Source organism: Oncorhynchus masou, chromosome 27 (genome assembly GCF_036934945.1).
Source record: "Oncorhynchus masou masou isolate Uvic2021 chromosome 27, UVic_Omas_1.1, whole genome shotgun sequence".
Classification (NCBI taxonomy): Eukaryota; Metazoa; Chordata; class Actinopteri; order Salmoniformes; family Salmonidae; genus Oncorhynchus; species Oncorhynchus masou.
In genome coordinates, this window is record NC_088238.1 from 39,508,370 (window position 1) to 39,524,891 (window position 16,522).

At 42.1% G+C, this 16,522-nt stretch overlaps 1 protein-coding gene and 1 non-coding gene across 2 annotated transcripts; both read right to left on the reverse strand.

Annotated features, from left to right (window-relative positions):
• Positions 1–820: 820 nt before the first annotated feature.
• On the reverse strand, positions 821–5,643 carry snapc2 (small nuclear RNA activating complex, polypeptide 2). The gene is made up of 6 exons (XM_064940174.1): positions 5,409–5,643; positions 4,780–5,018; positions 4,241–4,414; positions 2,520–3,288; positions 2,006–2,094; positions 821–1,677 (listed from the first exon to the last, which is right to left on the reverse strand). Exons 2-6 carry the CDS (start codon positions 5,008–5,010, stop codon positions 1,069–1,071), a joined length of 1,872 nt encoding a protein of 623 aa, XP_064796246.1. The 5' UTR covers positions 5,011–5,018; positions 5,409–5,643; the 3' UTR covers positions 821–1,068.
• A 40-nt stretch (positions 5,644–5,683) lies between these two features.
• trnal-aag (transfer RNA leucine (anticodon AAG)) lies at positions 5,684–5,765 on the reverse strand. The gene has a single exon. It is a non-coding gene; the product is annotated as a tRNA-Leu (tRNA).
• Between the last annotated feature and the right edge of the window lie 10,757 nt (positions 5,766–16,522).

Genomic DNA, 16,522 nt, shown 5'->3' on the forward strand with positions numbered 1-16,522 from the left:
CCAATCAAAAGCGGAAAGAAGGACAGAATGCTGCATTTAAAATGTATTATATACTGTATTTCATTGTCGTCAAAATTTGCAAAAATTAGTCTAGCGCTTTTGGAATTTCTGATGCTCCCAGAATGTCTAGCTTTCATTTCGATGACTGTTAGCAAGCTGGACAAAAGTGAAGAGACTATAAATGAAGGTCCAATATAATTTCTACAAACTTTTGATTTGGTTTTAGTAATTTCAATGTCGATTGACATTGTTCTGCTGCGACAAAAAAAAAACAATTCAGATTGTATAGGCTCGCGGGCCTTGAGATTGACAAGTGGGCTACATTGTCATTCAACCGGTTAAAAAAAGCTGTAAAGTACGTTATACTGTGGTTGCACTTTATAAACTGGTGTACTTTCATGGTAAATTACTACATAGGGATACTATGGAGGAGCTAATGTTGACTTTAAAAACCTATTCCATACTTAAATACCTTTTTTCAATATTCCCTGAGTTTATGATCAGCAGACCGGAGATAAAGTCACTCTGAGATGTCTTGGATCATCCTTTAAATCAGTGTTTCATCGACCACCGGGAAAAAAACAGACTGGAACAAGATCTGTATTGGAAGGTCTCCTCTTTGGGAGCGAAGACTGAATGAAACAGCAAAAACTGTTTTACCAATGATATGATGCAACTTATGCCAGTTTGACAATTAGAGGTACTCATTTTTAACATTGGTACTAAAGCTAATGAATAATGTTGTAATATCACATGTATATAATAACATGGCCTAACAACGTGTCTGTATACAGAAAACAGATATTGAACACTCAAAACATCTTTGAAATGTGTAATAAAAACAAAGATTTATTTCCTGACTCATATTTGTAAACTGCATAATATCAAAGCAACCAAAAATGACAAACCACAATCAAATGAACCATGAATGAAGGTTAAAGTGAGACATTTCTAATTAAAGAACTTAAGTACTGCTGTACTAATCTAAGGCTTTAGAACATTCTATGAAATCCTCAAGTTGTCAGCTATTTCATTTTTTCCGTCTCAAAATATAAAACAAAATGGGGGCTACTGTAACACAACCTCGTCCAGCGACTGGATCTGTTTCCGTGCCAACAGTTTCAAAGGCACCATGAAGGGGTTAAGGGGACAGAGTCCCGCCTTCTCCCAGACAGATTTTCTTTGCCTAGACGTCCCTGACTTTGCTGACGTGTCATTGGTCGAGGGCGTTTGTCCCTGGGCTTGTCCATTGTCCTGTGAAGGCGCGACAGTCTCAGTTCCCGCTCTTTCCTCTGTACTCCCCTGCAATGGCACAGCCCCATCCTTAGCAACGGAATTGGAACACCCGGCGACCAGGTTGGCAGGCACCACCGTTGCAGCCACACCCTGATTGGTTGAGGTGCATACCATCCCATCACTTCCCAGACCATCTGGGATTCCACTAATAGCCACACCTTTTCCTCCTTCTACCTGACTCCCCTGTTGTACTTGAAGTGGGGCCCCCACCTTGTCACCAGCATCTAGACTTGGGGGTGTTGTCACAGCAACAAGTATTGCTCCTCCATCTGTTGCTCCATCTTGTCTTCTTTGATCTCCCGCTGCTGAGGACCAGGGCCTCCCAGTACCGGTGCCCTCCTGGGTCACTTTGGGAACCGGGGCTGAGAACCGTTCATGGACCTAGGGGTGAGAAGAAAACAGAGTAATGTTGTCAAATATATCTCAAAAGGGAGAGATTATGGAAAGAATATATTAAAAAGAGAAAACGTTAGATGGTGGAGAGGTCTGACTAGCAAAAGGGCAAACTCCCACACAGAAATGAGTGAGGTGGAGATCTATGACCCATCCGCAATTCTAGGCCTGGGCCCGCACTCACAAAGGGTCTCAAAGTTGGAGTGCTGATCTAGGATCAGGTCCCAACTCTTATTCCTTGCTAAATTAAAAAGCTAAACTGATCCTAGATCAGCTGGGCAATCTGATCATAGATCTGTAGTTGAGTGTACAGTACCTGGAGCAGGTGGTGCTGCAGTCTGGCACAGTCCAGGAGGGGGAGCTCTTCAGGCAGAGACATCAGCAGGTCCAGTATTATAGCACTTTCTGGGGAAAAAGAAGAAGAACAGGAACAAGAAGATTATGATGAGGAAATGGGACAGACTGGCCAATCTCTTGGCAACATATGAATGTGACAGAGCATGTTGACCACATTGGAAATAGCCTAGTGCTCTAATGTGTTATCCTCTTGACCCAAATGCATCTTTACAAGCAATTGGTTGTATAACAAGCAGGGTTGGGGTCAATTCCATTTCAATCCCGGTATATTCCAGAACTACACAGAAATTCCAATTATCTTCAACGCTTTTCAAATGGGAATATGAACAATTAGAATGAATTGACTGGAATTTAAAATGGAATTGACCCCAACCCTGGTAAGACATGTAGAAAGAAAGAAACCAGATTATCGACTGTCATAAGGTAAAAAGTGTATAACTTACAACCCAACCCAACAATAGCTATCATCTCACCCATAGGAGTCAGTTTGAAGCATTCACTCTGCACATGGACCGTACTTAAGAACCGATAGATCTTCTCAAAGTCCACAATGCTCCCCAGGCCTGTGTATCTAGGTGTGTTCTCATCCGCATGTTTACTTTTCCTTGGCCCAGCCCCGGGATGCTGAGGCTGCGGCCTAATTGAGGAGGCTGCAGCAGAGGGCTGTTGTTGTTTTGACACATCGGCAGGGGCAGGAGAGGACATCCCTGCCAGCTGAGTGGAAGGGACGTTGGACATGGTCTGCCCATGCGCACCACCTTGTGCCACCGACTGGGACTGCAGTGTTGTAGTAGGACCAGACGATAAGGCAGAAAGGGACTGTACAGGCATTGGTACTGTAAGCAGAGTGGAAATGGCAGACCCTTCTTGAATCTGACTGAGGATGCTGGAGTTAGAGCAACCAGGCTGGGGTAGGGCTCCAACCGTTGAGGCTGGTGTAGTGGTCCTGCCTCTCTGTTTGGACGCGCCAGAACCGGGGTTCATTGTGGACGGCTGGGTGGCGGGAACACCAGAGACTGGTACAGAGACTGCAGGTGGTGGTTGGGGTGTAGAAGCAATGTTAAACACTATAGGGCTGTTAGATACCCCTGAGGGGGCTGGTTTTTTTTGGGAGGTAGGGGTGGGTATGGGTCTAGGTGGGATGGTCTTGAAGTTGGAGCGTTGTTGCTTAGGGAGGTAGTCTTCTCGAGGCGGGTCCGAGTTGGTCAGGCTGCCGGGCTCTGTGGCTGAGATGACTAGCATCTGGAGAGAAGATTGAAGGAGAAGGGAAGAGAGCGATAGAGGGGAGATGAGAGAGAGGGAGAGTTTGTAACTTTCAATCTTGAATATGTCTAGACTATCATCTAAATATTTAAGCCTAGTCAAATCAAATGTTATTGGTAGCATACACATATTTAAGCAGATGTTATTGTGGGTGTAGCGAAATGCTTGTGTTCCTAGCTCCAACAGTGCAGTAGTATCTAACAATTCAAAAATATACACAAATCTAAAAGTCAAATAATGGAATTAAGAAATATATAAATATTAGGACGAGCAATGTCAGAGTGACATTGACAGTAGAATCGAGTACAGTATATATTGCCAGCAGCATACCACCCTGCATACCACTGCTGGCTTGCTTCTGAATCTAAGCAGGGTTGGTCCTGGTCAGTTCCTGGATGGGAGACCAGATGCTGTTGGATGGCAAGTAGGAGGCACTCTTTCCTCTGGTCTAAAAAAAAAATATCCCACTGCCCTGTGTAGGGTACTGTCTTTCGGATGGGACTCTCTGAGGTCATTAAAGATCCCATGGCACTTATCGTAAGAGGAGGGGTGTTAACCCCGGTGTCCTGGCTAAATTCCCAATCTTGCCCTCAAACCATCACGGTCACCTAATAATCCCCAGTTTACAATTGGCTCATTCATCCCCTGTAACTATTCCCCAGGTCGTTGCTGCAAATGAGAACTTGTTCTCAGTCAACTTACCTGGTAAAATAATGGATAAAAAAATACATATGAAATGAGTAAAGCACTATGTAAACATTATTAAAGTGGCCAGTGATTCCATGTATATAGGGCAGCAGGGTTGAGTAACCAGCTAGTGATATTTTAGGTCATATGTTTGCATTGTTTTCGAACATAATTGCCCCTTTTGAGATACTTTCACCTTCCCTTGAAAGACGTGGTATTGTGTAATATATATAAATGAACAGACCTGAGCGAAGGCTGAGGTAATGGGTTCCTCCAGAGCTCCAGCCATATCATGGGCCAGTTCAGCCCACAGCTGGATGGGCTTCAGGGCTGCCTTCTGCTCAGACCTCTGCTTCTTCACCTGGCCCACCACCGCTCTCAGCACACGCATCATCAGAGACTCCAACTGGGACTGGATCTGGGAGGGAGAGTGGATGGAAGAGAAACACTAATTGGTGTGTTGTGTATGAACCATACGATACAGAACTGGGACACACACAGTCATGCGCAGCTAACATTGTGGGGACATACAATTCAGTCCCATTCAACATCCTATTTTCCCTAACCCTAAATCGAACCTTAATCCAAAAACATACCTTAACCCCCCTAGAAATAGCATTTAACCTTATGGGAACCAACATAATGTCCCCAGTTGTCAAATGTTTGTTTACAATTCTTTTAGAGAGCGAGACACAGAGAGAGAGAGAGACAGAGAAATACATCTCTCACATGAACAATGAATGATCGTGACCTCAATTTGAAATGCACTTCGAGCTAACTTACTTCTTCTCTGGACTGCTTGGGAAGTTTTTCGTGCAGGGCCTCTAGGTCTATTGCCCCGTGAATCCCGCCAGTCATCTTGTTCTGCTTGTTGAGGCACCGCAGCAGGACCTGCTGCTCCGTCCGACTCCATCCCGTGCACGCGAACTTTGGTTTTCGCTTCGAGACAGTCTTTTCGGTCTTCTTGTTCACATAGCGCGTCGGTTGTATTCGAGAACGAGAGGGTGGCTTCATTGTGTTAGCTAGGTAGCAACGTTTAGTTGAATGGAAGACAAACAATTAGACAGGAGCTATCGTAGCTAGCACTGGTCCACGCGCATGCGTCGGATTTCCAATTAGCGTTACGCGCTGACGTATTCGCGTGGACCAGAGCGAGTCTCGCGGTATACAAAGTGCTCAAGTCGTTTTCCTATTTTGGAGTAATGGCACCCTGTACAGACAGAGACAACTTATCCAGCAACACATTTGTTTTGATGAAAGGATATAGTAAAATGGAACGCGACAAAAGAGTGCAGAGGCAACTCGTTGTCGTCGCGCGAAAGACCAGAGTTAGCTTGCTAACAACAAAGCTATCCTTGTCACAGTCCCTAAATTATAGTTTGTTATCGACGTGATAAAGTGCAAGTAGATACCTGTAAATGTTGAGTTTTATCCGGAAAGAGTGAATCCTGTTCTGTTTCTATACCTAATCTTGACAACACGTTTACTGCTCAAGAATCAATACACTACGGGCTGCCGCAGGTTAAAAAAAAGTACGAACAATGTACCACTCGAGAAACGCGTTCTGGAAATACAAACTACATTTTGTAATGTGAGTGACTTTTGCACATTAAAGGAAATATATCATAGATTATAGTTGTATATGAAATATAATTATTTCAGAAAATTTAAACAAAGAAAAGAACATTGGCAGCGGTGGGATTCGAACCCACGCCCCCGAAGAGACTGGAGCCTTAATCCAGCGCCTTAGACCGCTCGGCCACGCTACCGTTGCGCACAGCATGAACTGTATACTACATTTACACTACATAACCAAATGCATGTGGACACCTTTGCTGATATAACAACCTCCACTCTTCTGGGAACGCTTTCCATTAGATGTTGGAACATTACTCCAGGGACTTGTTTCCATTCAGTCACAAGAGCGTTAGTGAGGTCGGGCACTGACGTTGGACGATTAGGCCTGGCAGCCAGTCAACGTTCCAATTCATCCCAAAGGTGTTCGATGGGGTTGAGGTCAGGGTTCTATGCTGGCCAGTCAAGTTCTTCCACACCAATCTCCACAAACCATTTCTGTATTTTTCTCACTTTGTGCCCCAGGCAGTAGCTGTGTGTGGGTAAAATCACTGGGGAAGCCAACCCCCCCCCATATTACTTGCTATGTGTTGTAATAGTTCAATAATTTATTCAAATGCCTTGCGAATGTGATATTGGCCTAGAGACCGAGACAATAAGAAGACACAGTGGCAGAATAAATTCACTGCACCTTTATTTGATCACAAAAAGTCCACAAAGCATATTGCATGTGGGTGATTTTATCAAATACGGGGCTTTATGTGTCTCAGGGTTAGATCTTTAATACAACATTTTAATTTAGATTTGTTTATTTCACATTAAGTAGAGACTAAAATAACCTTAAATTTTTCAGCTTTCAAAATGTTTTTTATTTTATTTTCTAAAGTATTTAATGTCTGTATTTCACTGTTTTGCACTATTTTTGTCCTGTCTCACACCCAGACACTTTACATTCTGTATGTACTACACTTATAAAAGTCTTGATAATTATAAATTTTTTAATGCACTTGTATTTAGGATCGGACCCTTTTTTTTAAATTTTCGCCTTAAATGACATACCCAAATCTAACTGCCTGTCGTTCAGGACCTGAAGCAAGGATATGCATATTCTTGATACCATTTGAAAGGAAACACTTTGAAGTTTGTAGAAATGTGAAATTAATGTAGGAGAATATAACACATTAGATCTGGTAAAAGACAATACAAACAAAAAAAACAATATTTTTCAATATTCAATATTTTTTAAAAACCATCTTTGAAATGCAAGAGAAATGCTATAATATAATATTGGAGTTTAGGCGCAATTTAGATTTTGGCACTAGATGGTGTGCAAAGTTTCAGATTGATCCAATGAAGCGTTGCAATACTGCACAATATTTTGTATCAAGTCTGCCCAAATGTGCAGAATTGGTACGTAACTATAGAGAACATAACTATAGAGAACATACAAAAATTATATGGTAATACAAAATTTAAGTTTACACACTCCCAGGAATGTCATACGTGATGGATCATTAGCTCATTCACTAACTTTCACACATCTAGATGGCCGGGCGTGGTGGGTGTGGAGCCAGAGACAGCAGGGGTTCAAACTGTAGAACCCAGTTCCTACATTTGAATATAAAAAAATATTTTATCAAACAAGTCTATGCTACATTTTATTTCTGGGTCCCTCAGGATGACAAATCAGAGCAAGATTATTGAATGTAAATACATTATTTACCTTTAGAGGGGAATGTATCAAACCAGTTGCCGTGATAAAAGTGTTTTGTTGTTGTGCACTCTCCTCAAACAATAGCATGGTATTTTTTCACTGTAATAGTTACTGTAAATTGGACAGTGCCGTTAGACTAACAGGAATTTAAGCTTTCTGCCCATATAAGACATGTCTATGTCCAGGAAAGTTTGCTGTTACTTCTAATGTCATTCTAGTCACATTAGCGCAGGTTAGCAACAAACATTCCGGTATAGGGACACCCCGTAGTGGTTAAAAAAAGAGTCAAATAAATGGAAACTACGTATATATTAGATATGCATAAGCCATTTTATACTTTTTTTACACAAGATACCTCTAAGATATCTCTAAGTATTGTGTCATCACCACGAAGAGCAAATTACATGATAATAACCTTCTTTCAACATTTTGTGTACTTGGTTAGCATGAATATGAATAGTAACATGGATGTCATGGAGGTGAATTCCAATTTAGATGCCAGGAAATTATAGAAAATAAAGGTAAATATGACTTTAAACATCATTACCAAATAGGCTATAATTTTATCAAATTATGTTCGATTTTTGAAATAATGTTTTAATTGTGTGTAGTTAGGATACATTGTATGCTAGCTGTTCAACTGGAGTTAGCATTCTAGAATCCCTGCAATTTACAGTATGACCAAATACTGTAAAGATGTCATTCCCACCACACGTCATTACCACCATATAACTGTGATGGTAAGGACAGAATGTGGTGGTAATGAGTGGTGATAATGGTCGTAATAAGTTCATACATTTTACTTACCTTAAGACCTGAAAAGACAAACAAATTACATATATGATTATGGTTAAGTTGAAATTGGACACCTATTTGCAAAATAAGACCATTACATGTTGTATTAGGATAGGACGATTGAGTGCTTTTGATGTCTATTTATGTGACCTACTATGGTTATTACTGAATTTATTTATTTATTTAAAATGTTTCTGTAAGATGCCCTCTAAATCAACCAAGGAGAGGACAAGGACATACCCTATATATACATAAGTATGTGTTCATGCCTTCAAATAAGTGGATCAAATTAGTGGATTCGGCTTTTTCAGCCACACCTGTTGCTGAAAGGTGTATACAATTGAGCACTCAGCCATGCAATCTCCATAGACAAACATTGGCAGTAGAATAGTCCATACTGAAGAGCTCAGTGACTTTCAACATGGAACCGTCATACTGTAGGATGCCACCGTTCCTTCAAGTCAGTTTGTCAAATTTCTGCCCTGCTAGAGCTGCCCTGATCAACTGTAAGTGCTGTTATTGTGAAGTGGAAATGTCTAGGAGCAACAACGGCTCATTCGCAAAGTGGTAGGCCACACAAGCTCACAGGACGAAACCGCCAAGTGCTGAAGCGCGTAGCGCGTAAAAATCATCTCTCCTACATTGTAACACTGACTACAGAGTTCCAAACTGCCTCTGGAAGCAACGTCAGCAAAATAACTGTTCGCCGGGAGCTTCCTGAAATAGGTTTCCAGAGACAAGCAACCGCACACAAGCATAAGATCACCATGCACAATCACACTTCACCATCTGGCAGTCCGATGGAGAAATCTGGGTTTGGAGGATGCCAGGAGAACGCTACCTGCCCCAATGCAGAATGCCAACTGTAAAGTTTGGTGGATGAGGAATAATGGTCTGAGGCTGTTTTTCATGCTTTGGGCTAGGCCCCTTAGTTGCAGTGAAGGGAAATCTTAACGCTACAGCATGCAATGACATTCTAGATGATTCTGTGCTTCCAACTTTGTGGCAACAGTTTGGGGAAGGCCCTTTCCTGTTTCATCATGACAATGCTCCTGTGCACAAAGCGAGGAGCATACAAAAATGGTTTATTGAGATCGGTGTGGAAGAAATTGACTGGCCTGCACAGAGCCCTGACCTCAAACCCATCGAACACCTTTGAATTGGAACTAATAGTCTGTTCTATATCTTCAATAAAATGAAACATGTACAACTGTGACATTAAAATCTTAAACATTATTTTTAGTCAGTTGTTGAATATGAAATGTAATTTCCACCACACTCTGTCATTACCACAATGCTAAGTCATTACCGTCAAAGAAAACAGGAGCTGCCTCCACGATTCCAGCACTATTTCAACTTCCACATCATCAAATCTTAACAAAGGGCTGCAGTTAGTTTCAGAATGGGTGGCAAGGAATATGTTCATTTTAAATATTTCAAAAACGAAAAGCATTGCATTTGGGACAAATCATTCACTAAATCCTTAACCTCGACTAAATATTGTAATGAATAGACCCTAATGTGGAAATTGAGCAATTTGAGGTGACTAAACAGCTTGGAGTAACCCTGGATTGTAAACTGTCATGGTCAAAACATATTAAGACAACAGTAGCGAAGATGGGGAGAAATCTGTCCATAATAAAGCTCTGCCCTGCTTTTTTCACAGCACTATCAACAAGGCAGGTCCTACAGGCCCTAGTTTGGTCGCACCTGGACTACTGTTCAGTCGTGTGGTCAGGTGCCTCCAAAGAGGGACTTAGGAAAATTGCAATTGGCTCAGAACAGGGCAGCACAGCTGGCCCTCGGATGTACACAGAGAGCTAACATGAATATGTATGTCTATCTCTCCTGGCTCAAAGTGGAGGACAGATGGACTTCATCACTACTTGTATTTGTGAGAGGTATTGACATGTCGAATGCACCGAGCTGTCTGTTTGAACCACTGGCACACAGCTCGGACACACATGCATACCCCACAAGACATGCCTTCTGGAGGTCTCTTCAAAGTCCCCAAGTCCAGAACAGACTATGGGAGGCACACAGTACGACATAGAACCATGACTACTTGGAACTCTATTTCACATCAAATAACTCATGCAAGCAGTAATAATTGATTTAAATACCAATAATACAACTTATGGAACAGCAGGGGCTTTGAAGTGACACACACACAAGCACTGACACATGCATACACACACATACACATGGATTTTGTGTTGTAGATATGTGGTAGTGGAGTAGGCGCCCAAGGGCACACACTTGGTCTATTGTGAAATCTGTTGTAAATGTGCTTTGAAATGTGTTGTGAATGTGTTGTAATGTTTTTTAAATTGTATAACTGCCTTAATTTTACTGGAGGAGTAGCTGCTGCCTCGGCAGCAGCTGATGGGGATCCATAATAAATACAAAATCACCTCTGCTTAGTCTAATACAGTGACAACTAAAAGATACCAAAAACGATTTAGTCCAATCAACGTAAGCTAAATATGATGTGGCTGTGCAATGGTTCTGATTTCTGTGTGTGCCTGTTAGTGTGTGTGTGTGAGCGCTCATCTGTCATAGAGTACACACTTTTATTTTTTGTTGTATCTATCTGGCTAAAATGCTTGCTCACTAGCCTAATTACCATTCATGGGCAAAGTTAGCTAGTTAACATTAGCCTTCTGCATCTAGCTACATATTGAACTTCCTTCCTCTCGGGCCAGGGGCACAACAATGTATGAATTAATGGTTGGATCAGAATTGCCGTTCTAATCATTGCTCAGTACAGAGAATTACGTACAATCACAAGTCCAAATCTCTATCTCCATCCATGGCTAATTTAGGAAAGGGCCCATTTTAGCTAGCGAGCTAGCCACCGGAGGACAACAATACAACCAGATGCAACAAATGAACTTTTTCTGTCAGTGATGAATGCTCTCAATGGGATTTGATGGGAGTGATGTCAGAATCAAAGCTGGCTTCCCCTGAGACTTCTTTTGGTGCACCAGGACCATTCACAGTTGAGCTCGCTCAGTTCAGCTCAATGCTGATTGGCTAACTGTTATATAATTTTTTATCAAGGGAGGCCAAAAACTTGCTGGCTTCCCTTGCCTTCAATGTTATGTGCGGCAACAATGTCATACTCGTTTGGACCAGACAGCCACGGATAGAGGGCCCACAATGAGAGAGACAGAGGGGCGCTGTTTTGCTCGCTCAGATGCTTTCTCCTCTGAGATACATTCAGCCTCTTGTGAATTGAAGGAAATTTATGAAACACAGAGAGACAAAATATAGTTTTATGTTTTTTTGGGGTGGAAGCCTGGCTTCCCTTGGCAGCCATGAATACACGCCACTGGCACGGGGGCATTGTCATGCTGAAACAGGAAAGGGCCTTCCCAAACTGTTGCGACAAAATTGGAAGCACAGAATCAACACCCCTTCAGCCGACGTTTGGCATCGCACATGGTAATCTTAGGCTTGTGTGCGGCTGTTCAGCCTTCATGAAGTTCCCAACAAACAGTTATTGTGCTGATGTTGCTTCTAGAGAAGTCAGATTATTTTTTACGTGCTACACTCTTCAGCACTCAGCAGTTCCATTCTGTGAGCTTGTGTGGCCTACCAGTTCATGGCTGAGCTGTTGTTGCTCCTAGACATTTCCACTTCACAATAACTGCACTTACAGTTAACCGGGTCAGCTCTAGCAGGGCAGAAATTTGATGAACTGACTTGTTGGATAAGTGACATCCTATGACGGTGCCACGTTAAAAGTCACTGAGGTCTTCAGTAAGGCCATTCTACAGCCAATGTTTCTCTATGGAGATTGCATGGCTGTGTGCACAATTTTATACACTTGTCAGGAACAGGTGTGGCTGCAATAGCAGAATCCACTGATTTGAAGTTGTGTCCACATACTTTTGTATACATAGTGTATCTCCCTAATGTAGCCTAGTGGTTAGTGCATTGGGCCAGTAACCAAAAGGTTGCTGGATTGAATCCCCGAGCTGACAAGATAAAGATATTTTGTTTTGCCCCTGAGCAAGGCAAAGCACCCACTGTTCCCCGGGTGCCAAAGATGTGGATTATGGCAGTGTTGATTCAGAGCGTTGGTGCAACAGCCGTGTACAATAGTACCCCCTACTGGTTGTAGAGTGCAATAACTATTACACTTGGACAAGGTCATCTTTTTTTTATTTAACTAGGCAAGAACAAATTCTTATTTACAATGACAGTTTAGGAACAGTGGGTTAACTGTTTTGTTCAGGAGTAGAACAACAGATTTTTACCTCGTCAGCTAAGGTATTCAATCTAGCGATCTTTTGGTTACCGGCCCAATGCTCTAACCACTAGGCTACCTGCCAACCCACTTGGACAACTTGATGATGTCCAAGTGTATTTTATTCAAGTTACCTCTTATTGCCCAAACAAAAACGATGTCAACTAACAACACAACAACTCCGGATTAGGAAAACAAGATCGTTTTTTTATCTGCAGCATAAACAGATAATATGATACTGATGTAGTAGTTGTGATGAAATATTTGTGACACAATCAGTTTTGTATTACAATTAGGATAAACATAATGCTTTCTCTGCAGCCTGAGCCTACGATAGTGCACAATGATGCAGCCTAGTTGTGATTTGTGTCATTTTCACTCCGTCGGTACTGTCTCAACTTCTCTCTATCTGCACAGCTACAACAGATAGTGGTGAATTGCTGCTGTAATGGAGAGATAAGGGCGTTTTAATCCTGAAGCCTATCCTATCCGGAAGTCTTACAGACTGCCTGTTATGATAAGCAGTTATATTTAAATAGCTAACCCTTTCTTCTTTTCCTCCTCGCCACAACCTCTACCTCTCCCCCCCTCTCTTCTCCATACCACCACCCCCTGCCCGGCGTCTATATTTAGCCCACACAGCCTCCCTACTGTGTATCCAAAATAACTTCAATGACACACATTAGGGCACTGAAGCCTCTCCTTTCGGGACAGAGAGTCCTGACGAGAATGTAAAAGCAAATATGTTACAGACATGGTAAGGAACACATTGATAAAGAAATTATGTTTGTAAATAATATACGTTACGTGTGAACGACTAGGTCGTATGGAATGACAAATAGAAGAATATATTGTCAAGAAGTAATGGGATGTAATGGCGAGAATGATAGAGGGGAGAGATGAAAAGAGAGAAAGAAAGAGGGGGGGATTGAGAGGGTCACAGTTTTAATTTGGACAGGATTCTTTTTTGCAGTGCCTTGCTCCTCGAGTTTAAGCTTGACCTCAACAGGGTCAAGGTGCGGGGTCGGAGGTCAGGGGTGACATTCCCTGACCTCCTATTCCCTATACAGTACACTACATTTGACCAGGGGCGGTGACATGACTGAACAAGGTGTAGCCTAAACAAACAGTTAAAGGCCAGGTCCTCAAGTAGCCCAGTTTTAGAACGGCCCACGAATGTATGATGGAAAGAAAATTACGTAGCGATGGTATTATGGGTCATATCATTTGAATGATAAGGGCTATAATCAAGCTGTTTCCTCTGAGGGGAAAAAAATGGAGACTTTGCTACGACGGCTACAGTCCCTGGCTATGAAATGCAGTGGTGACAGTGGGAGGGTTGAGCGAGACTACAAATTCAAAGACAGCCTACTTTTCTATGCTCAAGGGAGAGAAAAACGGAGTTAAGCTGTTGTTTTACTATTAAACTCAATGCTGCTATTGTTTAAAATTCCGTAAAGCAGCTTGTGACACTTAACTGGCTGGTGATGACTGGTTAGGTACACGGAAGCAAGAGAGTCGCCTGCGCAACTTGTATAATCGGAGGCGGAGCCTGAGCCAGAATGGAGCCTGTCTGCCTGCCCACACTCCTTGCTTGCTCCCCCGCAGCTAACCAGCTTATGTAGGCTGGCTGTGTGTGCTGGCATGTGTCCTTCCCACTGCTGAACAGATATTAATTGTGCTTATCACTGAAAAGATCTAAATCGCTCCAAAATCTCTTGTTCAGTCCACTTAGTAGTCAGATTTTAGTCAGAGAGATAATTTTGTCTCATCTCGCTGTACTCAACTGAAATGAAAAATCATTTTTGTTTACTTGTAGTCTCATCAATTGCCACTGAAATATAGGTGTTTGATGAATATTTTAGTCACTCATTTGGGTTAGGGTTAAGTTTAGGGTTAGGATTGAAATCAGATTGTAAGAAGATACATTTTAGAAATAGGCAGGGTTTAATCATTTGTGGCTGTGGTAACTAGTGATGACCTTAAGCCACTGCTGCATGACGATTCTACAGATGTAGGATCTAAATTTCATCACCATGTTGCAGGATAACTTTTCTACAATGCATGAAATGTTAAACTTGTATTGTTTTTTAGGTTAAAAAAAGCTTCTGAAGTTCGTATTTTCCACTTTGAAAATTCAACCTTGATTTTCCCTTACAAAAATGTATCAACCCCCACAAAAAATGTCCAACAATTATATAATCCATATAATAATAAACATTTTGGATTATTTTCCTGCCGTAGCAAACTGGCTCAAATTAAGATCCTACATATGTATATACAGTTCACCCAAACATTCCCCCACGTAGGTTGGTGTCATAATTTATTCATTTGGATTTATTCAATGGGAGGGGAGTTATTTTAAAGTGAGGAAATGGAATTTGCTGAATTTAAAATAAAACACAACATGGGGTGAAGAGGAATTTGATAACCTCATTGTTTCCGACATACTACATGACAAAAAGTATGTGGACACGTGCTTGTCGAACATCTCTTTCCAAAATGAATATATAGTTGGCACTGATGTTGGGCGATTAGGCCTGGCAGCCAGTCGGCGTTCCAATTCATCCCAAAGATGTTCAATGGGGTTGTGGTCAGGGCTCTGGTGCAGGCCAGTCAAGTTCTTCTACACCGATCCCCACAAACCATTTCTGTATGGGCCTTGTTTTGTGCACGGGGGCATTGTCATGCTGAAACAGGAAAGGGCCTTCCCCAAACTGTTGCCACAAAGTTGAAAGCACAGAATCGTCTATAATGTAATTGTATGCTGTAGCATTAAGATTTCCCTTCACTGGAACTAAGGGGGCTAGCACGAACCTTGAAAAACAACCCCAGACCATTATTCCTCCTCCACCAAACTTTGGCACTATGCATTGGGACAGGTAGCTTTCTCCTGGTATCCGCCAAACCCAGATTTATCTGTCGGACTGCCAGATGGTGAAGCGTGATTCATCACTCCAGAGAATGTGTTTTCACTGCTCCAAAGTTCAATGGCAGCAAGCTTTACACCACTCCAGCCAACGCATGGTGATCTTAGGCTTGTGTGGCTGCTCGGCCATGACAAACTGACTTGTTGGAAAGGTGGCCTCATATGGCGGTGCCACACACACTCACACACACACACACACACACACACACACACACACACACACACACACACACACACACACACACACACACACACACACGCACACACGCACACACACACACACACACACACACACACACACAGATGCCTTTCGTTCCAGTTCTCTGCTGCCTGTGACTGGAACGAATTGCAAAAATCGCTGAAGTTGGAGACTTTTATCTCCCTCACCAACTTCAAACATCTGCTATCTGAGCAGCTGACCGATCGCTGCAGCTGTACATAGTCTATCTGTAAATAGCCCACCCAATTTCCCTACCTCATCCCCATACTGTTTATATTTATTTACTTTTCTGCTCTTTTGCACACCAGTATCTCTACCTGTACATGACCATCTGATCATGTATCACTCCAGTGTTAATCTGCAAAATTGCAATTATTCGCCTACCTCCTCATGCCTTTTGCACACAATGTATATAGACACTTTTTTTCTTTTTTTTTCTACTGTGCTTTATTGACTTGTTAATTGTTTACTCCATGTGTAACTCTGTGTTGTTGTCTGTTCACACTGCTATGCTTTATCTTGGCCAGGTCGCGGTTGTAAATGAGAACTTGTTCTCAACTAGCCTACCTGGTTAAATAAAGGTGAAAAAACACACACACACACACACACAGCCACAAACATGCACATATTGGTTTGATGACCCGAGGGGCACTTTGGTTACAAAGGTTCACTCTGTACTACTTCGGTTAGATAGGCCTAACTGCTCATCCCAAATGACCCTGACAACCTATTGGGTATCCTGCAGATATAGGATTTCAATTTTAGACAGTTTAATACAGCAGGAAAATAATACTGTAGCAACACAACATTTATTATTATGTGGATTATAATTAATGGACATTTTTGTAGGGGTTTATAGAGAGAGGAAACATCGAAGTGGAAATTACAAACTTCAAATACACTGCAAGTTTGATATTTCCTGCATTGCAGGAAAGTTCTCCTGCAACAGGGTGATCACATTAAGATCCTACATCTCTAGATTAACAGCCACAACAGTGGTCACCAACTCTTGCCCAGGACTAAAGGTTGTAGGCTTTA

Excerpts from the sequence above, each read along its gene's own strand:
- snapc2 (XM_064940174.1), bottom strand. The coding sequence starts at position 5,010 with ATGAAGCCACCCTCTCGTTCTCGAATACAACCGACGCGCTATGTGAAC. Across the intron at positions 2,095-2,519 it reads CTTCAAACTGACTCCTATGG|AAAGTGCTATAATACTGGAC; the intron begins GTGAGATGATAG and ends CTTTTTCCCCAG. Across the intron at positions 1,678-2,005 it reads TGCAGCACCACCTGCTCCAG|GTCCATGAACGGTTCTCAGC; the intron begins GTACTGTACACT and ends TCTCACCCCTAG.